This window comes from Podarcis pityusensis (assembly GCF_964106645.2).
Source record: "Podarcis pityusensis genome assembly, chromosome: 15".
Taxonomy (NCBI): Eukaryota; Metazoa; Chordata; class Lepidosauria; order Squamata; family Lacertidae; genus Podarcis; species Podarcis pityusensis.
The window spans coordinates 27,205,357-27,230,700 of record NC_138040.1 but is presented as its reverse complement, the minus strand read 5'-3'; the positions used below and the strand labels follow the sequence as shown (position 1 = coordinate 27,230,700).

The following is a 25,344-nucleotide window of genomic DNA, read 5'->3' as shown; positions in this document are numbered from 1 at the left end:
CATGGAAGCAGGGCATAGGCACCATGTCTAGTAGCCATAGATGCAACCCATATCCAGAACTATAATAGCCACTACTGAGTCACCACCAGCCACCAGAAGCAGCAGAGAAATATGTCGGGGAGAAACAGAATGCGGTTGAAGGGTGAGCGTTAGGAGGCAGAGGGCTTCTGGAATAATCAGAAGAGCTTGGCGTAGCCTCCACATCTCACCTCCTGAAGAAGTGGGATCTCAGGGTGGTCACCCGTGTTGCTGGGGTGAATCCACCAGCAGCTATTGGATAGAGAAGAACTAAATTCTAAGCCAACCTGATGTTCTCCTGCTGCTTTGTATTACAGCTGCTGGCTGTTGTCTGAAGCATCTGCTGATGCCAGGCACCTACTGGATACTAAGGAGTAGTCACCAAGAGAAGCAGGGTTGGAGACTGACGTCGAAGGAGTCTCTTGGGAGAACCTGTAACAGCCAGGAGACAAGAGGCAGAGGCAGGAGAAGCTGTGGCGTTGGAGAGTGAAGAGGTAAAGGAAAAAGACCCCTGGATGGTTAAGTCTAGTCAAAGGAGATTATGTAGTTGCGGTGCTCGTCTCTCTTCAGGCCAAGGGAGCCGGCATTTGTCCACAGACAGCTTTCCGGGTGATGTGGCCAGCATAACTAAAACGCTTCTGGCACAACAGAACACCGTGACAGAAATCAAAACTCATGGAAATGCCGTTTACCTTCCCACCGCAGTGGTACCTTTTTATCTACTTGCACTGGCATGCTTTCGAACTGCTAGGTTGGCAGGAGCTGGGACAGAGCAACAGGAGCTCACCCTGTCACGGGGATTCGAACCTCCGACCTTCTGATCGGCAAGTCCAAGAGGCCCAGTGGTGTAGACCACAGTGCCACCTGCATCCCTAGAGTGAAGAACAGGGGCAGGAGAAGGGAGAAGGGAGAGATAGATCAGGCAGGTGTGTAGTCAAGGACTTCCACACCACCAGCAGCTCCTTTCTCCACCTCTCCTGCTTTGCTGCCTCCCAGGACCATAGGAGGATTGAAGTGGAAGGAGCAGATGGAGTCTTTGCCTGCTTGCACACAGCTTGGATAGAGGGGATATGTAAGCCAAGGTCAGGGGCAGCGCCTCTCTGTTGTGGCAACTGCTTCATCAGGTGCACACCTGGGAGTACCTGAGAGATGCAGGACTGCAGAACACACCTTCCCTTAACTTGTAAGTGAAGAGTTAATTTGTCACTCTGGACATTCCGTGCCTGACAGCATGGTGACAGCAGGGGACCAGGTTAGGGAAAGCCATGGTAAAGTTTCTCTCCCTTCCTCCAGTCTATGAAGTCCAAGCCTGACAATCCAACACCTCCCGCTCAGCTAAATTCACTTTGCAAAACGGCCAGTCCAGAGAGACTTCTTCTACCTGCTGCTGCTGCCTCCATTAGTGCTTAGCACTAATTGCCCATGAAATGCTCCTACCACCGCTAATGAAAGGATGAGAGCGTGAGGCAGTTTTCAAACCACCTCCACCAAATAATCCCCCCTCTCCTCTTCCAACCCTCCCTTTTCCACCTCCTCCAGCTCTGGAAGAGGAGGCAAGGAAGAGGACACAGAAACCCCTCTCAGGGCCTACTTGTTAACAATGAAGGGCTCTGTGTCCCTTGTGCTAAGCCTCTGGGAATCACCAGCATCCAGCAATCGATGCAAGCTGAAAACTGTGGAATCTGATACCTCATAGAGCAATGGTTGCTAAGCCTTCATTTTGGGCTGACAGCCAGATTCACCTTTGATTCCTCTCTTATTCCTCATCATGGCTAAAATCTGAAAAATTGACAGGCTTTGAGTCCTCAAGGGGTGCTACTGTTGCATCCCATAATGCTCCCTCCTTATCCCCTCATTGATGCCACTTCACCTAAACTTCTGATGTCCATATTTTTCCTTCTTTCACCATACCTTCATCCCTCCATCTCCCCATCATTTCGTATATCATGTTCCGAGTGAAATATGGAAAACTGAATAGTTGTGATTCCACAGAGGTCCAAACCATCTGAAGGGTTAAGGAAGGCTGCTCTATGGAAATCAGTGGAGCTAGTGACTTATGGCTAGCTGAAGTCTTGTTGGTTTTGAAACTAGTATGTTTATTGCTATAAACTTATTACAGTTCATTTCCATACATTACTGATTTCTGCAAACTCCCCCTGCCAGGAAATCCTAATGAAGTGCCACTCAAAGGGTCACCTCATTTTTCTTGATGTTCTTCACCGCATCTTAACCACGGTTGCTGAAAAAAGCCTAGGAGAGGCACTTCCATCATCCCAAATGCATTTGCATGGATCTTATGAGCAAAGTAAGCCCTGGAGATGAGGTTAATGATGCCCCATTTGATGCACTGATTGGATTGGGTTTGGGAATGATACTGCTCTCATGGCTTTGTGGAGAGACATTCTATAAAGCATGACAGCCATGGAGTCAAAGACATGCTGCCCACTTTATCTACCCCATCATGTTTTCTCCTGGGGTCCCTGAAACCCTGCTAGAAAGACCTTTGTGATGATACTAGTTTCTCAGAGAGTTGAAGGCAATATAAGAAAAGAGGGATTGTTACCTATAGCATCAGGAAGGTGTCCTCCAGATTTGATGGACTCCAACTCCCATATCCCATTGGTTCAACTGATAGGGGCTGATAAGTCCAACAACATCTGGAGGGCATCTCATCGCCACATCTGCCCAGTACTACCCACTGTGTGTGGTAATAACCCTCAGCCCAGTAAAAAAAAAGTGGGGAGCTGGAAGGAGAGATAAGGCAGAAGGGGCAACTAGGTATGACCTTAAACAAGTCTTGGCCATTAATATAAGAACATAACAAGAATCTGGCTGTTGGGTCAGGCCAAAGGCCCACTTAGTCCAGCGTTCTGTTTTCTCAGTGGCCAAACAGGCAACCGGGAGTCCTGAAGCAGGACTTGAGTGCAACCTGAGTGCAAGTTATTGTGGGGCAATAACACACATAACATCTTCTGGAAAGGAGGGACTGATGTTTGCCAGGACCGCAGCAGGAATTGAGAGGGGCTTTGAGCATTTCCTGCAGTCCTGAGGACAGCCACTTCTCAGAAATAGAAGGAAAAGCTTCAAATTCCCGCTTCACATCTGCTGTGATCCCTATGGTTATTTCTCCTATGATTATGTCTGCATATTTAAAATATATATATGCATGCATGTTAAATTTATTTAACTAGACTAGACTAATCAACAGAGAAAATTGAGAGAGCGCTCGAGTGCCAAAGGTGATGCCCCACATTTTAAATTGTGCTCTCCAATGCTGTAAGTGGGCATAATGATTTGACTGGGAATGTCATTTAAGATGCCCTCGTGGCTATTCTTCAGTGCCATGTTGGACTGCCTTGCCAGCTGCCCCTACTGGGAGCTCCACGTCCCCCAGAGAGAACCCATTGTGACTGCATACACAGCCAGCACTAAAAGATAGGCCCGGAACAGTAGTTTGTCAAGCTTGTTTGCAAGAGAGAGCCAGTCGCCATCCACTTTGGCAGCAACGCCTAGGGCACGAAAGTGGGAGCTGATGGGGAGGAGTTCTCTTCGGATCTTCTCCATTGGGGGTGTGGCTGTCCCAGTGGAATGGTCTTTTACAGATGAGCCTTCCCAAGCCAAGGGTATCCCTGCAGAAAGACAGAAGCACTTCATCATGTTGGAAGAAGAGATGAATGAGGGCTTGCTTCACTTTCATTCCTAACCCAACCCCTTCTTACAACTCAGTCCTGGGCAGGCATAGTTCCTTGTTGACCTCATGCATTGGACTGGATGACCCTCGGAGTGCCTTCTAAGACTACAATTCTAGAGTTTTACCTACAAATCTATGAGGTTTGTGCTTGGACAGTCCTTAAGAACATAAGCAGAGCCGTGGGAGGTCAGACCAATGAGCCCACCTAGTTCAGTCTTTCCCAGTCTGGTATCCTCCAGATATTTTGGTGTATAACTCCCATCAGTCCGTGCTGCCTGGGGCTCATGGGATTCATTGTCCAAAATATCTGGATGATACCAGGCTGGGAAACTCTGCTCTAGATTCAAGCTGGTTCCCCACAGATGCCTCCTAAAACCCTACAAGTAGGGCAGAGTGAAGGCACAGCCATCCTTCATCATTGCTCCTCCACAGTGTTCAAGACGTAGGCTGCCTCTAAAGTTTCAATATAGGCACCATGGCGAATTGCTATTGGTAGACCTATTCTCTTTCTTGAAGTTGCTCCATCCTCTTCTACAGTGGTACCTCTGGATGCAAATGGGATCCATTCCAGAGCCCCATTCGCATCCTGAAGAGAACGCAACCTGCGTCTGCGTGTCGTGTCTGCACGTGCGTGGGTCGCTGCTTCTGCACATGCGTGTGATGTCATTTTGAGCATCTGCACATGCACGAGTGGTGAAACCCAGAAGTAACACGTTCCGTTACTTCTGGGTCGCCGTGGAGCGCAACCCGAAAACGCTCAACCTGAAGCAACTTTAGCCTGAGGTATGACTGTAAAGACATTTAAGCCAAAGGCTATTGCTCCATCTTGTGGCAGTGAGTTCCACAAATTAATGATGTATTGTGTGAAGAAGGGCTTTTGTATGCCTGTAATCCATCAACAGTTAATGTTACGGGCTGACACACACATCCTCTGCTCCGGTTCTAGTTTCGTGAGGTGTGGGTGGGAAGACCTCATTTCTATCCACTTTCTTATAGTTTTATAAACTCGTTTTCTGTCTCCTGTTACTTCTTGGCCTTCTGTACCTGCAGCAGTGCCAGCTTTTTCTCCTGCGCTCCTAGCTGCCTTGGCATTTTCACCCACAGCGTCAACAGCGTTCCTGCAGCAGTAAGAAGCAAAGGGCTTATCCCGTGTGCAGTCATCACCCAAGTGGAGGAATTTGATGAGGAAGATGGATTTGGATAGGCTGAGGACCAGCAGAGCCATGCAGATGGTGAAGAAGGCACCTGAGACGGGGGTAAGAGGAGGAGGAGATACTTGTGAACCATTGGGATTGCTATGATCCAGCACACAGAGCCCATATTAAGGGACTTCTCCAATGAGGATGATGACCACAAGCCATAGGCACTTATCCAGAGACTCTTGCATTGCCCCAGATCTATCAGGTATGGGGGGGGGGGAGTCAGTGAACTCAGTGAACTGGCTGAGGTGCTTTGTTCTCTGCACTACAGGGCAGCTAGCAAAACCAGCTGGCCAGCTCCTTAATAACGGAAGCCTGGCCAGGTTAGCTGATCCAGGGAGTCACAGGGAGCCCTGCTGCTCTTATCTAACAGCTGCTTCAGGCTTGGCTCCCCAGCAACTCACCTAGAGAACCTGCTGCCCAGCCACCTGCCTGCCTTGGGCTAGGTTGGCACTGCTCCATCACCACTGGTTTACAACCTCAGTGAGAACTTTGATGCCTGCTTTGCATTCCTTGCTTCCTACTGTATGCCCTCTAAAGGCTTGTACAGAAACAGGACAGGCACACAAGAACACACACCTGAAGCATTGTGGGATACTTCCCAAGAGGGGCTGCCTGTGTTTTGAGACCCACTTTAGCCAAGGCTACTGCTGCAGAAAAGCTCATTTGGCACCCATGCATTTTGCCTGCAGCAGAAGATTGGTTTTCTGCTGTGACTTATTTTGGTGCAATCACAACCCGCTCCTATTGTCCTGGTAATAGTGCAGTGGCTGGAAGAATGAGCTCTGTACCTCCTGGTGCTCCAGTTAGAATATTGCACCTGCTGGGTGAACCACAACCTCACTGCCTCAGTGCCTTCACCTGCAATATGGGCATAATACTATACCTTTTCAGAATTACCCCATTACACGTGTGAAACAATACAAACCCTTGTGCTATTAAGTTATACTCATATTAGTGATACCCTGTTTCCACTCACTGATCAGAGATGTGCCAATCCCAGTGCTTGGCAGCTCATCTGACATGTTGACTTTGAAGAGAGTGTAACCAACCAGCACGCTAGTTTTGAATGTTATCCTTGTTCCAGAATTCGGGGGCAGGTAGAAACTACCCAGGTCCACAACGAGCAGGAAGATGCTGGGAATCAGCAAGCTGACCACGTAGAGCAGGGGACGTCTGGTGATAACAATCTGGAGGAATCAGATGGAGAGAGAGGGCTGGCAATTAATGAAACTTCAGAGATAAGGAATTTATACTGCCTCTGGGGCAGTGATCTATCTTTCTCTACTGTTCTGCCTCAGCTGACCCACTGGGCCACAATGGTGACACCAGTTTCCTTAAGGGCATAAGAGGCCCATCAAGTTCACGTGCTTCTGGAAAGCCCGCTCCTGCTATTGCTCCCTGGAGACTGATATCCAGGGACCTCTGAACTTGGTGCTTCTGTATAATAGCTGTTCCACTTGCTTTTAGTGCAGACAGTACAAGTCAGATGTGGCATCCAGAACAGAAAAGGCAGCTTGTTATAAATGTTTCCAATTCATGCTTTTCTGTACTAAATTCAGTTGCTTACACAGATATGCCAGAGTTTGGGATGGAGTTATTCTAGAGAGTTCTGTTGACAATTCTGCTGTTGTTGTTGCTGCAGCTGTTGTTACATTTATATCCCTTCTTGTCTTGAACTGGATCTCAAAGTGGTGTACATAGTTATCCTCAAAACAACCCTGTGAGGTAGGCTGGACTGAGAGATAGGCCCAAGATCACCAATGAGCTTCATGGCTGAGTGGGGGCTAGCATTGTGGTCTGACACTTTAACTGCACTGGCTGGCCTAGGAAACATGGGAGGGAGGAGAGAGCAATGCTGACGTTGGTCACTAGCCATCAGTTCCTTATTTCATTGAGAATTTGAAAACCACAAAATTAGAAAATTTTGTGTTGATTGAAAGCTTATGTAGTGTCAAACCCACAAATAAGCTTTGCTTGGCCCTAGACAGCATCTTAAAAAGCAGAGACATCACCTTGCCAACAAAGGTCCGTATAGTTAAAGCTATGGTTTTCCCAGTAGTGATGTACGGAAGTGAGAGCTGGACCATAAAGAAGGCTGATTGCCAAAGAATTGATGCTTTTGAATTATGGTGTTGGAGGAGACTCTTGAGAGTCCCATGGACTGCAAGAAGATCAGACCTATCCATTCTGAGGAAATCAGCCCTGAGTGCTCACTGGAAGGACAGATCATGAGGCTCCAATACTTTGGCCACCTCATGAGAAGAGAAGACTCCCTGGAAAAGACCCTGATGTTGGGAAAGATGGAGGGCACAAGGAGAAGGGGACAACAGAGGACGAGATGGTTGGACAGTGTTCTCAAAGCTACCAACATGATTCTGACCAAACTGTGGGAGGCAGTGGAAGACAGGAGTGCCTGGCGTACTCTGGTCCATGGGGTCACAAAGAGTCAGACAAGACTAAATGACTAAACAACAACATACTATATTCCTCCACAAGTGGGAGCCTGATTCCTTTGAGAGGCACAATTGTTTTCTCCAGTCAAAACCATTGTGTCTGTCGAATGCTCAGAAATTTGAGATGACATCACACGGCGATTTCAGATGAGGACTGTGGGGTATGAACCCTCAATAGGATTCGGGCCACCCTGCATAAAACATCCTCACCGGGAACTGGTATTGGCCAATGGCAGCAGCATGTTCCTTCAGAATCTTCAGCTCTTTTCTGGGCAGGGTTTTGTGGAGTTGTCCATGGTCCTGAACTGCAACCTATGATTCTCTCAGCAACCAAATCCTTCCCTTCCCATCCTGTCTAACAGGCGATGGAGCTCATTGCCTTTAAATTCCCTAGCACAAGGAAGGAAGCAAAAAGAGGAGAGCGCTTTCGATTTAGTCGTGTTTGCCATTAGACACCCTTCAGGTGCTAGCGATATTATGCCACCATTTCATTATCCATTAACGCCAGGTAATAATAATAAGTACACAGAAGGTATTTGCAGCCCATTGGCGCTAATGAAGGGAATCAATCTCATTCGGTGCCCATTCAGCAGCTGCAGGCTGGAGATGGAATATTATCCAAGGTTAGGTGCCAACTGTCTTGCTGGCGGAGGACCCCACCAGCACTCAGTCTTGCCTAGCTGCCTTCATGAGGCGAACGGGGGCCGACAGTCAGACACAGCTTTGCAGCTGAAGCTGGCACCTTTCCCTTCTCATTTATTCAACAAAGAAGCACCAGATAATGGTAAGTTTGTAGATTCTGTGCGAAGGTAGCATTTCCTGTGCTGGAGTGAGGAGGGTTGAAATGCTGAGTGTGTGTGCTGAATTTGTGGTGAATGTCCATGTATGGTAATGGTGTGTGGTTTGTTTGTGCCATGGCCACTGCAGACATGTGACACCTGAAGTCAGTGCTGGGGGCTAGCTGGGTTTTTTGCCCTGGGTGAAGCCTCCATTGAGGCTCTCAGCCTGTGTGTGTGTGTATAAATGTGCATAGGTAAAGGTAAAGGGACCCCTGACCATTAGGTCCAATCATAGCCGACTCTGGGGTTGCGGCGCTCATCTCACTTTATTGGCCGAGGGAGCCATGTGGCCAGCATGACTAAGCCACTTCTGGCAAACTAGAGCAGCGCACGGAAACACCGTTTACCTTCCCGCCAGAGCGGTACCTATTTATCTACTTGTACTTTGCCATGCTTTCGAACTGCTAGGTGGGCAGGAACAGGGACCAAGAAACAGGAGCTCACCCCGTCGTGGGGATGCGAACCGCCGACCTTCTGATCCTAGGCTCTGTGGTTTAACCCACAGCGCCACCTGTGTCCCTTATAAATAGCGGGGTGCCAAACTGGGAGTTTGACCCGGGTGAAATAAGGCCTCTGCAGCACAGTCATCTGAAGAAGCAAACAGGAAGAGTGAAGAGGAGGATGGAAGAATCGGAAGACAGAAGCAGAAGAAGCATGAAGAAAGAAGAACCGGTAAGATCTTTACTAGGTGCAAACCAAATTTCTCTTACTCCTAGCACTGAATCACATTACACGCCAATTGGAAATGTTGGGTTCCTAACAATTATCACATCACTGCTGTTTTCAAAGTAAAAAAATGTATTTTTATTCTACCCTGTACCCATGAGGCACTCAGAGCAGCTTCACAATGTGAGGATTATTATTTTTTAATCAAATGCAAAAGTAACATTTAAAAAACACAACTATAAATGAATGAACAGCAACCATCTAAACTGCAATACAAAAACCAGGCAACAGTAAAGCTGAAGGACCAGGTTTAGCCAGGAAGCCTTTGTGAACAAGAGATGAGAACAAGAACGAGAGAACATGGGGGCATTAAATGATGCCATTAAGGGAAGAGAAAGGAAGAGGAGAGGATAGAGTGACCAGGTCACAATGTTCCAGGTACTCACATGAAACTGAATCTGAGCAATGCTCCCAGTCTGAGTTTGCAGGATACGCCGCTCAGAGAGCACAGAGACCAACTCCCATTCTCCATCATTTAGAAACAACTTCTGGTCACTCTTGATCTCCTCATATCTCCTCCAAAAAGCAAGATCCACATCCTGAACTAAAAAGGATGCAGTGGAAAAAATGACAAAACTATTAGTCATGCACATTTAAGATCAAGTCCAGTGGCGAACAAAATGTTACGTTACAGCCTCACTGCACATTTAAAGCACATTGCATCCCCCAAAGATTCCTAGGAACTGTAGTTCACCCCCCACAGAAGTACAATTCCTAGCCCTCTCTGAAAACTAAACTTCCCAGGATTCTTTTCCAGTAATGTGGAGAACTCAGAGGGAGCAAACAGAGTCAAGAAATTAGTTCTCATGATGGAGAGAAGCCAGTCTGTCCTACCTATCATTCCAAGGTATATCTCCTTGCCCCTTCCCACTCAGAGCCAACTCTTGTCCTGCAAAGTAAGGCAAACATGAAGCAAAATAGAGGCAGCCTGTATCCAACACAAGAGTCTAGTCTCCTAGTTATTAGAAGAGCAATCAATCCTGCCCAAAAACCTGTTTGGGGGCTTAGATTCTCTCTGGTCAGTTGAGGGGCATCTCATCTGGTCTGACCAGACTCCCTGTAGTTCCTCCCTTTGGCCAGCACTGGGTGGTGGTGGTGTTGTAAAAGCAATGATGGAAACAGAGGAAGCTGCCTCAGACCATTGGTTCATCTAGCACAATATTGCCTATACAGTGTTCTTCAACCTTGAGTCCCCAGATGTCGGTAGACTATAATCAGCCCTGGCCATGGGTGAAGCTAACTGTGGATGATGGGAGTTGTAGTCTAGCAACATCTGGGGGCACAAGGTTGAATAAGTGGCTCTCCCAGTCCTACCTGGAGATGCTGGGGATTGAACCTGGGACCTTCTGCATGCAAGGCAAGTGCTCTACCACTGAGCTACAGATTTTTCCCCTAATAACACCCAGTCCCTGGGTTCAGAAGTCCTGACTCACCTGTGTGCAAAGCACTGCTGAAAGTCAGGCTGCAGTTCTGTGTGTCAAATGGGAAAGTGTACATTTCCAGGATGCATGCGGACACCACCTGCATGGGTTTGTAATTCTTGATCACACCACTGGCATTCAAGTAGACAAATGGGAGATCTGGGGATTTGCTGGCATCCACGCTATACCAGGAAGAGAGAGAGAGCAGAGGGACAGCCCATGATGTATTGTACATTACCAGGGAACACTATTTTCATTGCTAAATATTGCATCTTTTGTTCAGGCATGAGTGACATTTGTAGCCCCAGAGCTTGGGATGTAGGGAATGGAACAACTCCCCTCTGAGTTACTCCATTCGTTACTTCCCAAGTTCTGAGGCAATAAATGTCACTCATGAGTTGTCAAATGTCCCCTCTGAGTTGTTCCATTCCCTTGATCCTTTTGGTCCTTCCTTCCTTCCTTCCTTCCTTCCTTTCTTTCTTTCTTTCTTTCTTTCTTTCTTTCTTTCTTTCTCTTTCTCTTTCCCATATATCTGCAGTAGGCCTCCAAGGCAGCTAAAACCAATAAACCATATTTATTACTATAATATAATAAAATGCCACTGAAAAGCAACAATATCAAAACATCTTCAGCTTAACAACTGAAGCCCGAGGTAAAACCTACTTAAAAGAAGTTTATGAGACCCTGAGTCACCATCATCTCAAACCAACAAGGTCCACACTTACGATTCACCAACAATAATATCAGGAGTCCAGATGCGGTGAATGGGCAAAGAGATTTCTTGGATCCCATCATAACGACTGGAATTCCAAGTGAGATACTCATCCTTCCAGATCTGCAAAAGAGAGAAAGGAGCATGTCTAGCTATTTCTAAACTGTACTGAAGTCAAATGTATCACGATGGAAGCTGAGAAGCATCTGTTTGGTTTTTGGTTAGAGAAGTGGGGGAAATGGGTGGGGGGTTGAATTTAAAAGTGGGGGGGAGGGAGAGAGGGCTACTTGGGTTATTAGGGAGGTCTGGCTTACTAACAATTAAGAGCAGGAGTACCACCTCATACAGGAAGGATATGGAAGCTGTGGCCCTCCAGATGGAGGGACACCATCAGCCCCAGTCAGTATCATCTTACCTGCCGATACCAAATGCTTGTTGTCAGTTTTTGATTCTGAGCATCCTGGAAAGCAAAAATATGTAAATTGTGCAAATCATGCAAACAACAACAATCATTATGATGGAAGACAGTGGAATCAGGAAATTATCATTGTTGCACATTTGCCTAGAGAGTTAAACAGGTTTTGCCTATTGTTAAACAGAACGTTTTCATCTGGCTTCAAATCATCTCCATCCCTGTCTCTCCCATTGCAAATTCAAAGAGTATGACTTGCATGGATCCACTTAGGTGTTCTAGGGACATGGCTCAAGAGCCCAGCTGGTGTTGGACATGGGACCCAAGCCATGCCAGAGCAGGGTGCAACTCTTTTGCCTCTGTCTGTCTCTGGTCAAAGGTGGGAACTGCAGGGAGACCAGCCTGAGATTCTCTTAAGAGCAGTAGGTCAGAGCAGGTCATATGTTACTTTATGGCTTTCCTACAGGAGGGATAGAGAACCAGGGACCCTCTGGACATTGTTAGACTCTAACTCAGGGGTCAGCCACATGAGGCCCATGGGCCACAAGCAGCCCATGGGGTCATTTAACCGGCCCATGGACCCCTGCCGCCGGCTTGGTCGGCTCTTGTGCACCACACTAAACCGGCGCGGAGAAGAGTGGGGGCTGGAAGGAGCACAGGAAATAGCGTTTGCACATGCGTGCACACACACAAACACACACACACTGGTCCACTGCGGCGTCTGCAAGACCGTGAACCAGCCCAAGCCACAAAAACTTTGCCAACCCTTGCTCTAACTCCCAGCATCCCCAGCAACTAGTGTGGTCAGAACTTGGGGATGATAGAAGTTGCATCTGGAGGTCCACATATGTTCCTGAACCTTGTTCTGGATTAGGATTTTATGCACGTTTAAGCAATGAGGAAAGAGCTTTGCCTGTTTCTTGTGCTGGCTAGAATTATTCTGCCTTATCTCATCACTGCCTTGCCCCATCTCTAGATTTGCAGGAGCTGCACCTGGAATCCAGCTAAGAAAGAAAAAGGGGAACCAATCAATTTTGCCAAATGGACAACTCTCTGGAGGCCCATCTCCATCACTGTCTTCTCCTACACCTGGCTGACGCTGTTTTGTTGACCCTCGACTCTCAGGTACCCCCCTCTGTCTGCTGCTCCTTACAGTAAATTACCATTGACAAAATGGCACACCGCTGCCGGCTGTTGACACTATAAACGAATCACCCATCTCTCCCTCCCTACCACCCTAATTAGTTACTCTGACATTAATCAGGTTGCTAAGAATAATGCATATTCTCTACAAAAGCGGGGCTTGAAAACTGGGCAGCGTTGATTGCCTTCTTCTCTGGAAGGTTCACAGTTTGGAAGCATCCCTTCCTAGCAAAGAGAATAACAGAGAAATAATTGCAAGGGGGGGGGTGAGAGAGATATTTTGCCATTGCGCTGGTGAAATGGCCACCATATTCCATGCATGCTCGGGCCGAGAGGAAAGGGAGGGGGCAACTCAGAAAATATTTTGAAGTTTAAAAATGGTAGTCCCACTTTCCAAGGAACCCTGCCACAGTCCACACACACTTATAGCCTCGCAAGCGGCAGGATGCTTATTCAAGGACACACTTCAGCCCTGCAGAACCACTCAAGGAGGGCATGAATGGGGCTGGTAAGGGGTGTGGCCCTAGGGAAAGAAGGGGCAGCTTGGGGAGAGATCCTGATGGCCAGACAGAGAGGGTTGGAGCGCTGGATTTGGCTCACAGGCCTGAGATTCCCCACCCCGGATTTAAGTCTTCTTATGCATACCCCCACATTGTATGAACAGCTAATTCTTATCCCCATCTCTGCTTCCAGCACCTTTCCTGCTTATCATTGCTGTATCAGCACTCTTTGCTTTGGGCAACCCATTGGCTGTTGACGTTCCCTCCATCCCTAGTGCCAGAGTTGAGGGAGTTGGGGGGGGGGGGAGTCAGAAAGTAAAACTTGACTCCCCTTCAGAGTTTTCCTCCATGCCAGCTGGCCAATATAATTGCTTCTCTCGTTGTGCCATTTGAAACTATTCCTTCCTCTCTCGCTTTGGGTGTACATGTACAGATCCCCTTCCATCTTGCTTGTTAAAAGCAAAGGATATTTGGGAGAATTGGAATTCATTAGTCTCCCTAACATAGGAAGCCTACTTTAGTCTTAAATTGGTGGTTAGCAAACATGCAGATAATTCCTCCGCATTCTTATTTATCTTTCCCCCAGTTCGGCATCCTGTTGTAACAGCTGCCTCGGCGTCTGTCTGGGAGGCTCTAAGTCAGTGGAGTGGAAGACGGAGGTGCGTGGAATTCGGCACTGACGAAACTCAATCTAAACAAATTGGAGCTCTTTCTCCGTTGACTAGATTATCGGTCTAATCAGATTTCCCCAAGGCCCTCCTAATAACTGGAGAGTCTCAGACTGCTCCCCGCCTTTTATGTGCACGGAACAGGAGGCAAAAGATCAACAAAAGGAGTCGCAGGCGACAGGGAAGATGAGGCGGGAGCACTTTGCGTACCGCAATGCCTGCCGAATGGCTCCTCTATTAGCGTGCACACCTGCCGAGGCCTGGGAGGCATCGAGCGTTCTTGCAGAGCCAACGGCAGCGTCTGACAACGGTGATTACACAGCCAAATCTCTCCTCTGATCACCGGGGGGTACAAATACGGTCGCCATCCGTGTAAGTTGATCGTACAAAACAAAATGAGCAAAGTCAGTCCCTTGCAAGCTCTGGGCCTTGTGGAGCCACTGTGCTTTCCATCTTATGGGCATGGGAACCTGCCTGATATGGAGCCAGACAAAAGCGAAGTCTGCCTAGCTCAGTACAGTGGTAGCCTCTGAAGTCGAAAGGAATTCGTTCCGGAAGTCCGTTCGACTTCCAAAACGTTCGGAAACCAAAGCCAGTGGCAGAGGAGTCCTCTCCGGCAACCAGGGCAGGATGCAGAGGGGTGGGGTGAACCACCCAGTGGCGCACGCACGGCAACTATACGGACTGCGTATGTGCGGCATCCAGTACAGAGTGTGCATGTGCGGCAGCCCATACGGTCGCAGTGCGAGAGGCAGCCCGTACAGACACCCGTATGGACAGTGCACAAGAGTGGCAGCCCGTACAGTCACCGTGTGAGAGCAGCAGCCCATATGGACACTGCGTGAGCGGCGCCCATACGGACTGCATGCACCCTCAGCCGCTCTTCAGCTGGGGGGAGGCGGGGGCCATCTTGTCACTCCCCAGAGTGGCACCCGGGGTGGCCTGCCCCCTCCACACCCCGCTTTGTATGGCCCTGACCGAAGCACGGCTTCTGATTGGCTGCAGGAAGCTCCATCAGACGTTTGGGTTCCAAAGAACATTCACAAACCAGAACACTCATTTCTGGGTTTAGGAGCCAAAACGTGTGAGTACCAAGGCGTTTGGGATCCAAGGTACGACTGTATTGTCACTTCTGACAGGTAGTGATTCTCCAGAGTTTCAGGCAGGAGGCTCTTCCGGTTCCAGCTGGAGGTGCTAGGGACTGAGTTCAGGACCTTCAGCATGCTAGGCAGATTCTCTACCACTGGGCTCCAGCCCTTCCTTCTTACATAGTGGTCAAGGGGTTGAAGACCCCTTACTATTGCTGCAGCAGAGTCCCAGCCTCCAACAACTCAATCAGTATGAAAGGGGAGCTTTTTAGCAACTATCCACTCCAGAGATAAGCATTTAGGAACACTGAAAAAGCAACGTGCTTCAGTTTCTAGAGAATGGTGGGCAAATTCTATTATGTATGATGAAACTTCTCGGAAAGTCACTCCAGAAGGACAACTTGAGTCACTCCAGAAGGAGATATTGGAGCACTCCAAATCATTTGCCCAGGTATGTGCACAGAAAACAGTATATCTAGCTTTCAGAAAGGAGGAGAGCTTAAAAGCTCTTTCCATGGCAGGAAAACCTGGTGTGGAAAGGTCTCTCTGCCTTGCTTACCAGGCTCTGGGAAGATCTTGCATAGCCTCTGGAGGCCATGAAATCTCGGATGGCCCTGTAAGATCTTGCAAAGATGATGCCAGACTTTCCCAGAACTCAGTAAGCAAGTCTGAGAGCTTAAAAGCTCTTTCCACACTGGGAAAACCTGGCACAGAAAGAGCTTTCAAGCCCTCAGACTTGCATGGGTTTAATTTGCATGATTGCATGCTGGCCAGCCAACAAATGCCTAAAGCTGCAATCGGGCAAGTTAAACACATGCAAGCTGCGAGTCAGCTGTACATGCATTTTTGCACACATTACTTAGCCGGAGGCCAGCACTGCAAAGTTTGAATTCTGAAAGATGGTTTTGTTTTAGTTTGTGTGTTGTTTCGCAAAGTTCCTTTCCGGGTAGGTTTGCCTTTAAAATGTTGACTGAATCAATTCCCTGGTCTCTGGAAGTGCTGCAATATTCTTCTGCAGATCTTCCAAAATTGCTGTTGCCGACAGGTAATAATTACAGGGTTCGATTTAATGCAAAGCTACTTGCACCCAACCCACATTTAGACCTCAATGACTACAGAAGCACATCACACATGGGCTCTAGCCCCTGTTTAAAGGTGTTCCCCTTGCAGAGACTTCATTGCTATTCTACCCTGCAGGTCAACAGCTTTAAATGAGCTAGAAGCTCTCTTTACCACGTCCAGTACTGCATGCACAAAGAGGTCAAGATAGACAATGGTGGGCTTGCTCCAATTTCTGACAGGCCTCACTCCCTTGCTGTACTTCTTCAGAAGCCGCCGGGTCAAGCGGTGCAGTGTGGAGTTCCTGGGTCGCTGAGTGGTGGCAGCCAAAGTACCTGGCAAGCAAAGAGACTCAGGTAATTAAGTGTGATGGAAACATGACAAAAAGCTGACAACACTTTCTTGGGAAGGGCTGTTCTTCCGGAAGCACTTGGATCCTTCAGAAGGGGACAAAGAGCCTAACAGAGAGGTATTAACTTAAAGCCTGGAGTGGGCCAGCTGGCACGTGGAGTACCACCTCTGTTGAAGTAAGGGTAGCAAAAATGCAGCCAATTATAAGGCAAATCTAGAAAATGTAGTATAAACACTGGCAACTGGGAAACACGGGCCTGCGAGTGCTCCAGCCTTTACCAAAGGTGTCGTGGGCTTTGAAAACACTTGAACTCAGGATGAAAGGGAGAAACATGCTAAGAGGAAGGCCCACTTGGAAAACCCTCACCATGATCAACTCCTGCCTAGAAATCCATGTCCCTACTGTGGAAGGATGTGTGGATTCAGAATTGGCCTTCACATTTTTTAAGATTTGCCTTGAGAGAGTCTTTAAACCTCTTTTGTTGACCAACAGCATTACACGTTCCATTTTTAACTTTGGAATAGAGTAGTTGCTTTGGAAGATGGTATTCAGGCAACTACACAACATGACCAGTCCAACGAAGTTGATGTTGAAGAATCATTCATCCTCACCACCACCATATCTGTAACCAAGGCTGTGATCCTGTGTATACTTAGTGATTTGGATATTATAAATTCCCAGTGAACACAATGGAACTTGCTTCTGCACAAATATACTTTGAATCAGGCTGTGTGATCCTTAAGGCTTCTGTCCCTACCAGGGGAAGCAGAAGGAGTAAAGCTCAATCTGCTAACTGGATACATTTGGCATCAGTTGTCAGGTACAGAGGTTGCCTGTGGTTAGGAAAGAGAGTGGTGTTGGTTTGGCCTTTGCACTGCTTCTGCCTTTCTCCTCTGACAGCTCATGTCACACGACAGCCAGCCTACTGCCTTTCACCAAGCTCTGAAGTCACTTTAATTTTTAAGATAATAGACTATGTGTTTCCAGTTAATGTGCCTTTTCTTTTCATTCAGTGTTCTGCAGATCTCATTCAGGAATCTAGACCACAGAAGTGAATGTGGAATAGGAATTAGCGAACCCCGAAAGCCAAATGGTTTGGGAGCTGATGAGATTGTGCCTGATCCTGTACTCAGATAATTTAGTTCCCTCCCTCTCTCTCTCTCTCTCTCTCACACACACACACACACACACACACACACCCTTCCAACCCACCCTCCCTTTCCCCCATATGAGCAAGCTTCTTTACTGGAACAAAAAAATAAAATCTGTTTGCATAGCAGGAGAGAAAAAGAGCCAGGGATGCGGGAGCATTGGGACGGGGGGGGGAGAGAGGGAGATACGGAGACCCAAAATTGCATGTGACACATTCCTGAGTGGCCCCTCAGAAATGCAAAAAGATTCTCTCCCCCGCCCCCTGCTCACTGTTCCAGCTGGCCCTTGGGGAGCTCAGCCTCACCAACTCATTGGGCTGAAGCAAATTGGCAACGTGTGTGAGCAAAATCTAATCTGCAGGGTCCGAGATGTACGCTTTCTCCCGCTTGCCGGGCCTCTGATAGCTGTTTTGATGAGCTGCTGAAGGGACCAGAGTTCCAGCAGGAAACTGTAAATGAGATGTCCTCTCTCAGCACGCTGAGGCTGCTTATGTCCATTTTTTATGAAGGATGCCATGTCAGGAGCTGGGCTGGGAAGCGATCCCTATCTTTGATCAATGTCACAGCAACCAGAATGTTACGGACAGGGCTGCAGGTGTGTTATCCTCAGCAGAGCCTGCGGAATAGCAAGCCCTGGTTTCATCTCAGCCAGGAGGCAAAAGCATATTTCCTTCCTTAACTGGAATCAGAATGCTAAAAGGAATGTTTTAAAGGGGAAACTGGAATCAAAGCGGCCTGAAGAATAAATTTAGTTTCTAAACTCAGGGAATATACCCTAGAACAGGCATGTCCAACAGGTAGATCATGATCTACTGGTAGATGGCAGGGTGTTCCTGGTAGATCCTGGTAGATCTCTGACCCCTTAGTGATCCCTCCTCAAAAAAAATGCCCAACAACTTTGGCTTTCCCAAAAAAGCTCAACTCTGGCTTCCTAAAAGAAGCTCAACAAATTTGCCTTTCCAAAACAAGATCAACAACCTCAACAACTCTGGTAGATCACTGCCAGTTTTTTTACACTGTGAGTAGATTGCAGTCTATTAGGAGTTGGATGTCCCTGCCCCAGAAATATGGTTTGTGTTCTTGTTAAAGACTTGGTTGGGGGATATAGTTAGAGTACAGACTAGGATGAGGGAAACCGGGGTCAAATCCCCACTCAGCCATGAAGCTCACTGGCTGACCTTGGGCCTCTGTTCGTTAGAGAAAGAGGTATGATCAATAAATAAATGCATGGATCAATAAATAAACGTGTCAGCTGTTAAGAGAGCAGGTGCTCAAAGTGCCAAAATATTTTATTATGCACAACATGCTTCAGAATTATGAGCTTGCTTCATTAGTGGCTGTGCTTCTCATCACCAACCTGTAAATATAAACACCTGTGGCTTTCACCTTTGCCATTTTATACAGCATCTGTTGATTGATTTCATAAAATTCAAAAACGACTTGATTATAAGAAACCTCAAAGTGGTTCACAAAAGATAAAACAGTAAAAAAAAAATTGTAACTTTACTTTAAAGGACCCAAAACTTAAAATACGAAAACAGATTAAAATTACCTCAACTTTCTAAGCATCTGTGTAGGCTTGTTGAAACAGAAATGTTTTCAGGAGGCACTGAAAAGAGTACAGTGGAACCTCGGGTTGCGAACGTGATCCGTGCGGGAGGCACGTTCACAACCCGCAGCGTTCGCAACCCGCAGCGCTGAGTCTGCACACACGTGTGACGTGATTCGGCGCTTCTGCACACAATGCCGAAACCCAGAAGTAACCCATTCCGGTACTTCCAGGTTTCAGCACGTCCGTAACCTGAAAACGTGTAACCCAAAGCGTCTGTAACCCAAGGTACCACTGTACAGTGAAGGCACCTGCTTAATCTCAATAAGCAGTGAATCCCAAATATGCACACATTACGAATTGCAGTAGTCTTAACTTGGAAGTTGTCAGATGTCTCTGCCCAGGAATGGCTGTAGCAGCTGACTATCAGGCTGCTGCCAGCGACTCCCATGTCTGGTTTCCCAGGAATGTACAAAGACAAGGAAATGTTTCTTACCACTCACTTTTTATTCAGTATTTACAGAGAGAGGCTATAGAACCCAGCCTCTTGGATTGTCCTGAGTGACTCTCTACCCCCCGTCTCTTCCACTTCCTCTTTCGTCACTTCTATGGGTGCTGCTACGTGCCTTTTGCCTTTGAGCTCTCTGCTCTCCTACTTTCAAGGCTCACCAGGTTCTGGGAGAGGGGGGATCTGGAATGCTTTCTAAAGACACTGAGTCCATCAGCTATCGCCCCCTTGGTGCTCCCTCTTCCTCCTCCTCCTCTCCCATGATTTCCCAGCTTTCCCCCTCATCTGCCTCTGAGCTGTGACCTCCCTCAAACCCCTGTAGTAATTCTAAACTGTCTTCCCTTTCCTCCTCCCTGGAAGGGTCAAGCTGGGGAGGCAGTCTCCACCATTTCTCCTCTGCCCAGTCCCTGACACGGACACACCAGTCTCATCTGGTAAAAGGCACTCTACCACACCTGGGCCTCTATGACAAAGCTGGGTTGAGGAGCACCCCACATTGTGAACCTGATCTTTTGGGACATTTGTTCCAAAACTCTTCCCATCATGGACCAGCAGAAAATTCCTGAGGATCTTGGAGAACCACTTAAAGATTTTTTTTTTTGCCCACCGTAGCAATTGGAGAGCACCGTGCTAAACGATGTGTGCTTTTTAATTGTGCTTTTGCAGACACAGACCACCCGACTGAAGCTCACGGACCACCAAGGGTTCACAGACCAGTTTGGGAAGTCCTGCTTTGGGGCACAGATGGGGAATCTGTGGCCCTCCATATCTTGTTGGACCACAGCTCCTATCACTCCTGCCCACTGGCCAGGTTGGCTGGGGCAGATGGGAGATGGAGCCTACCAACATCTAGAAGGCTACGGCTTCCCCATCCCTGCTTTGGGGTAAGTGCTGCCCCATTCATAAATACGGCTGCCCCATTCATAAAATCTGCATCAAGCAGATTTTTAAGCTTGATGCAATCCCAAAAACAGTGCAATGCGTGGAAGTCCTGCTGAAGACTCAGCGCCCGCTGGCCTGTGTCCAAAATGGAACCAGGTTAGAGACTTTAACCTGCTACACCGATTCAGAAGTCAAAACCGGACGTTTCCATGGGGACAGCAATGCTCGATGGAGTTAATGATGGTGCTAAAAATAAGCCTAATAATGATCAATTGTCGGCTGTGGCGCAATATCATTGCGAGCTTTGTGCCCACCTGTCCCCATTGTGGCTACCACCAAGGAACGTGATGCTTCTGGGCTGCGTTCCAGCAAGAACTGTGGAAACAAGCAACATGCTTGAGCTAATGTCAGGGACAGAGACGGCTCTCATCATTAGCAGCTGCACATTTCCTTCGGCAGCCTGGAAGCGTTGCAAATGAGGCTCCTAAAACTCAACTGTCAACGGAGCTAAACGAATAGACGTTGTTGATAATAACAACATCTCCCCGGTGTAGGAGCACACAGGGAAGTAAGGTTGAAGTGGCCACATTTCAAAGCTGCAAAGTATCTTTTGGGTATTAGCCCCCTGTAGCAAACATTCACGTGCTTTAATCCTACCCTCTGGGAGTGTCAGAAACATTCCTCGCCAGTTTGGCCGCAGCTTCGGAGTTTTGTGCTGCTTCGGTGAGACTCTGGGTTGTGATAGAGAGAGACCACCAGAAGTGTGACGCAATCAAGGGAAGGGAGCCGCTTACACAAGACTTTAGCATCATTGGAGCAACTCAGAGAGGGAGAAATACTTGCTCCTCATCAAGAACCAGGAATGTCTGCTTGGCTTCTCAGTACATTGGCTCCCAGTATGTTTCTGAGCACAATTCAAAGTGATGGTGTTGACCTTTAAAGCCCTAAACGGCCTCGGCCCAGTATACCTGAAGGCGCATCTCCACCCCCATCGTTCTACCCGGACGCTGAGGTCCAGCGCCGAGGGCCTTCTGGCGGCTCCCTCATTGCGAGAAGGAAAGCTACAGGGAACCAGACAGAGGGCCTTCTTGGTAGTGGCATCCGCCCTGTGGAACACCCTCCCATCAGATGTCAAAGAGATAAACAACTACCTGACATTCAGAAGACATCTTAAGGCAGCCCTGTTCAGGGAAGTTTTTAATGTGTGACATTTTAGTGTATTTTTGGTCTCTGTGGAAGCCGCCTAGAGTGGCTGGGGAAACCCAGCCAGATGGGCGGGGTACAAATAAATTATTATTATTATTATTATTATTATCCTTGAGATTTTATTTATTTCATAAGATTTATACACTTGACAGGGGACGGGGGACCTCAAAGTAGTTCACAGATAGAATAAAAAGATAAAATTGTAAGCAAGAAGAATTAGCAACAATAATTTAAGACTTTCGAAAAGTTAAAATAACAATAAACTAAAAGCAGATTAAAGCTTGCCTCAGCTTTCTAAAGATCGGATCAGGCTTGCCTAAACAAAAAAGTTTCATCAGGTGCTGAAAAGTGTGCAGCAAAGATGCCTGCCTGATATCATTAGGCAGGGAGTTCCAAAGGGTAGGTGCTGCCCCACTAAAAGACTGAGTTCTTACAAATGCAGAATGAGTGTTACGTGACACCTGTAATTCTACCAATTCTACCAATCAAAGCAGTCAAAAGGGAGTATATGGAGTAAGGCCATCTTGTAGGTGCCTGAGACACAAACTAGATTTAATGAACACTCATTTCAGAGTGCTTTGTAAACTGATAGTCATAGCCTCTTATATACTAACATTTTATGCTCTTCCACTTCCATTTAGTGCTCCTAACCCTTCTTTTAGATTCTTATAGTACCTTCTGTTTTAATAATTTTAGATCTTCAAAATGTTTTACAGATTTTAAATGATTGTACCCCACCCTATTGATGCTAGTCTATGACCGTAATAAAGATTTGATGATGAATCTTGAAGATAAACTGGTCCCAAGTTGTTAAGGGTTTTATATACTAACACCCAGTGCTATTTTTCTAGAAAAAGAAGTGCCAGAACTCACTATGAACACCTCCCTTGTTCTCTTCTAATGGCAATGGCGCCCACCTGAGAGGTGCCGGAACTGAGTTCCAGTGAGTTCTGGCTGAAAAAAAGAGCCCTGGTAACACCTTGAACTTTGCCCAGTTCCAAATAGACAACCAGTGCAGGTCTCTGAGCACAGGTGTAATATGCTGACAAGGCCTCACTCCCATCAGCAGTCGTGGAGAATCACTCTGCACTAGCTGCAGCTTCTGGATCAAGCACAAGGAAAGCCCCACAGTAATCTAGTCAAGAAGTAACCAACGTATGAACTACTGTGGCCAGCCTTTCCTGGGTAACTGTATTCTGCACCCATGACTCCCAGTTGCCTCTGTTTTGTGCAAAATCATAGGTTCACACACACAGAATGTCCTGACTATAATAGTCTTGAACATAGAGAATTTCCTTCCCTAAAGGCGTTGAAATCCAGCATCTCTGCACTCATTCCACCTCCTGCAAATATGTGCAAGGCATGAGTCCTGCTTTTGTGCATGCACAAAAATCATGGGGGCAAACCTTCTCATAGGCTGTGCCACTTCAGACTGCAGGGGGAAGCTGGCAGTTTCAGATGCCCCCATAAAGAAAACAATCACCCTGCTTGTATTGGTTTGTTTGCTTACTTGTAGCATTTGTACGGCTGCCCATCATTCCCTGAACGGCTCACAAGCAAAAAGCCAGGAAATGCAAGATGAAACTATCAAGATTTTAAATATAAAACCCAGCAAATGGCAGCATAAATATTTGATCAGCAGAGAAGAGTAAAAAAAAAACAGTTCTGCAGCAGAAGTAACGGTAACATGACGGTAAAGAGGGGATTACAAGTGAGATATTAAAATCACAATTTTAAAAGTCCGGAGAGAACAACACCAAAAAGTATTCAAGAGGCACTCACGAGGCCAAAATGTAAGCTCAAAGCAAGCCTCATGGGAGTGGAATAAGGGCAGATGGATTTTACGACCATCAAAAATGTCTTCTCCTTTGGGTGACTGCTCCATCACCAAGAAAAGAACAATGCACATCACTTTAAAAAGAGGACTAAAAGGGGACACTGATTTGCATGTAAAAATTTTACATAGACTAAGTTATATGTATAGATGTGCATTTGGAGACAATTACTCTAGCTTTAATAGAAATACAGTATATCTCCCCTCAGTGGAGAAGACATGGGGCAGGTAGCCTGTGTTTATGCTCAGTTTGCTGTCCAGGTGCTGAAATCTGTTGACAGGCAACTTCTAATTGCCCCCTTGCTCTTGTTCCGTAGAATTCTTTAAACTGGGTAGCCCATCAAATAGAGAACTGTCTTCTGTGCAGCAAAACACGTGGCCACCCTACCTTGGTAGCCACCTGTTGCACCCCACTTGACAGGACACTCAGAGTAGGGCCTGGGAAATGGATCTTGAGTTTCAGGTGGAGGTCTCTATGGGAGAATACGATCTTTCGGGCACCCCAATGCCATGAAGGCTTTAAAGGTGAGAAACAGCAGCTTGAACTGGGTCTGCAGATGGACTGGGAGCCAGCGCAGCTGACAAAGCACAGAAGTCATGTGATCAAATCACCCAATCCCCGCTGTATTATGGACCAAGTGCAGTTCAGATACATGTAAAATCCGGCATGTTTGAAAGAAGTGCTCTCACCAGCAACCAAATTTTCTGCTTGCTTCTACACCTCCCCCCCAAACAGCACTAAAGCATGCAAAGTGCTACATTCCAGGTCAAGCATTATTGCCACCTGATTTTGCTGCATGTTTGAACAGGGGCCTTAGTGGCTATAACATCAAGGAGAATTCCACCTCCTTATTACCTTTCAGGGTGGACTTCTGGCTAGTCTGCTGGTTCCTTTTCTAGATCACTGGTTGTTTTGTGTGTATTTTAACCTCTTGCATTAGCTGACACAAACCACCCTGAACTGTGAAAAGGTGGCTCAGAAGCGTGCTAAATGAATAACTTATGACTCGCATACTTGACTGCTCAGGTGTTCAGCTGAGAGTCATCACCAAGTGCTAAGTTACTGAGCAAGGAGTGTGAGTGTATGAATTGACCCAGTGATCAAATCTTCCCTTCCCTTCCACTCTCTCCCCAAGTACTGAAGTCAAAACTGTAGCCTCCTCAGGGCAAGGACCTGCTTAGGTTGCCCTGAAAGATGCCATGTATACAGATGGCAATGTAATAATAACATACCTGAAATCTTACCTGCAACAAAAATGAGGAGCAGGAATACCTTCATCATCATCATAGCTACCACCTGGTAACTCACAGAATCTGATTTTTCCCAGGAAAGGACTGATTCTCCAGCATCTCATCAGAGGAGCAGACAATTCTTAAGCAGGAAGTTCACCTTCTCTCTTCTTGTCCGTTTCTTCATTGCACATCAATGAAATGTCCAGCACCACCAGTATTTCAAGCTCTGAAAGCCTTTCTGCACTCCCACGAGATCTAACACTCGCCACCTCTTCTGCTTGGGAAAGTGATCGCAGACAGCATTTTAATTCCGCTGACGTGCTGGTGCTAAGTGGCTGATGGCAATTGGTCTGAAGATGGAGAGTTGAGGTTGTGGGGAGTAAGAAATCCTACTCCTAACAGGATTTCGCAGAATGCTTTTACCTGGGAAGCTGCCTTATGCGACGGTCTTTGCAATAATAATAATAATAGCATCCCAAATAGATCCTCTGCATCAGACTTATGCACTGGCATCTCTGGCATTGACAGCAATTAACCTCACTGTCTTGAATTACCTCAGGTAATGGAAGCTTTCTATTGTCTAATGAAGAACAATCACTAACACCGTAAGCCAAGGAGGAGGGAGGCTGGTGTTGGGAGATCCAGACTGCATGTCATCTTCTCGTCTCAGCTCCCTTTAATTAAAAGACATGCTGTG

At 47.1% G+C, this 25,344-nt stretch overlaps 1 protein-coding gene across 5 annotated transcripts; it reads right to left on the bottom strand.

The window, feature by feature from the left end:
* Positions 1-2,090: 2,090 nt before the first annotated feature.
* HTR3B (5-hydroxytryptamine receptor 3B) lies at positions 2,091-25,344 on the bottom strand. Of its 5 annotated transcripts, none has more exons than XM_080983589.1 (9): positions 24,660-25,344; positions 16,195-16,267; positions 11,478-11,522; positions 11,076-11,185; positions 10,363-10,532; positions 9,316-9,473; positions 5,888-6,098; positions 4,754-4,954; positions 2,091-3,647 (listed from the first exon to the last, which is right to left on the bottom strand). In XM_080983589.1, exons 1-9 carry the CDS (start codon positions 24,767-24,769, stop codon positions 3,388-3,390), a joined length of 1,338 nt encoding a protein of 445 aa, XP_080839715.1. In that variant the 5' UTR covers positions 24,770-25,344; the 3' UTR covers positions 2,091-3,387. The 5 variants fall into 5 exon arrangements, with proteins under 5 accessions (XP_080839715.1, XP_080839716.1, XP_080839714.1 ...); XM_080983590.1 differs by having other exon boundaries at positions 16,182-16,267; positions 24,660-25,343; XM_080983588.1 differs by having other exon boundaries at positions 16,107-16,267; positions 24,660-25,342.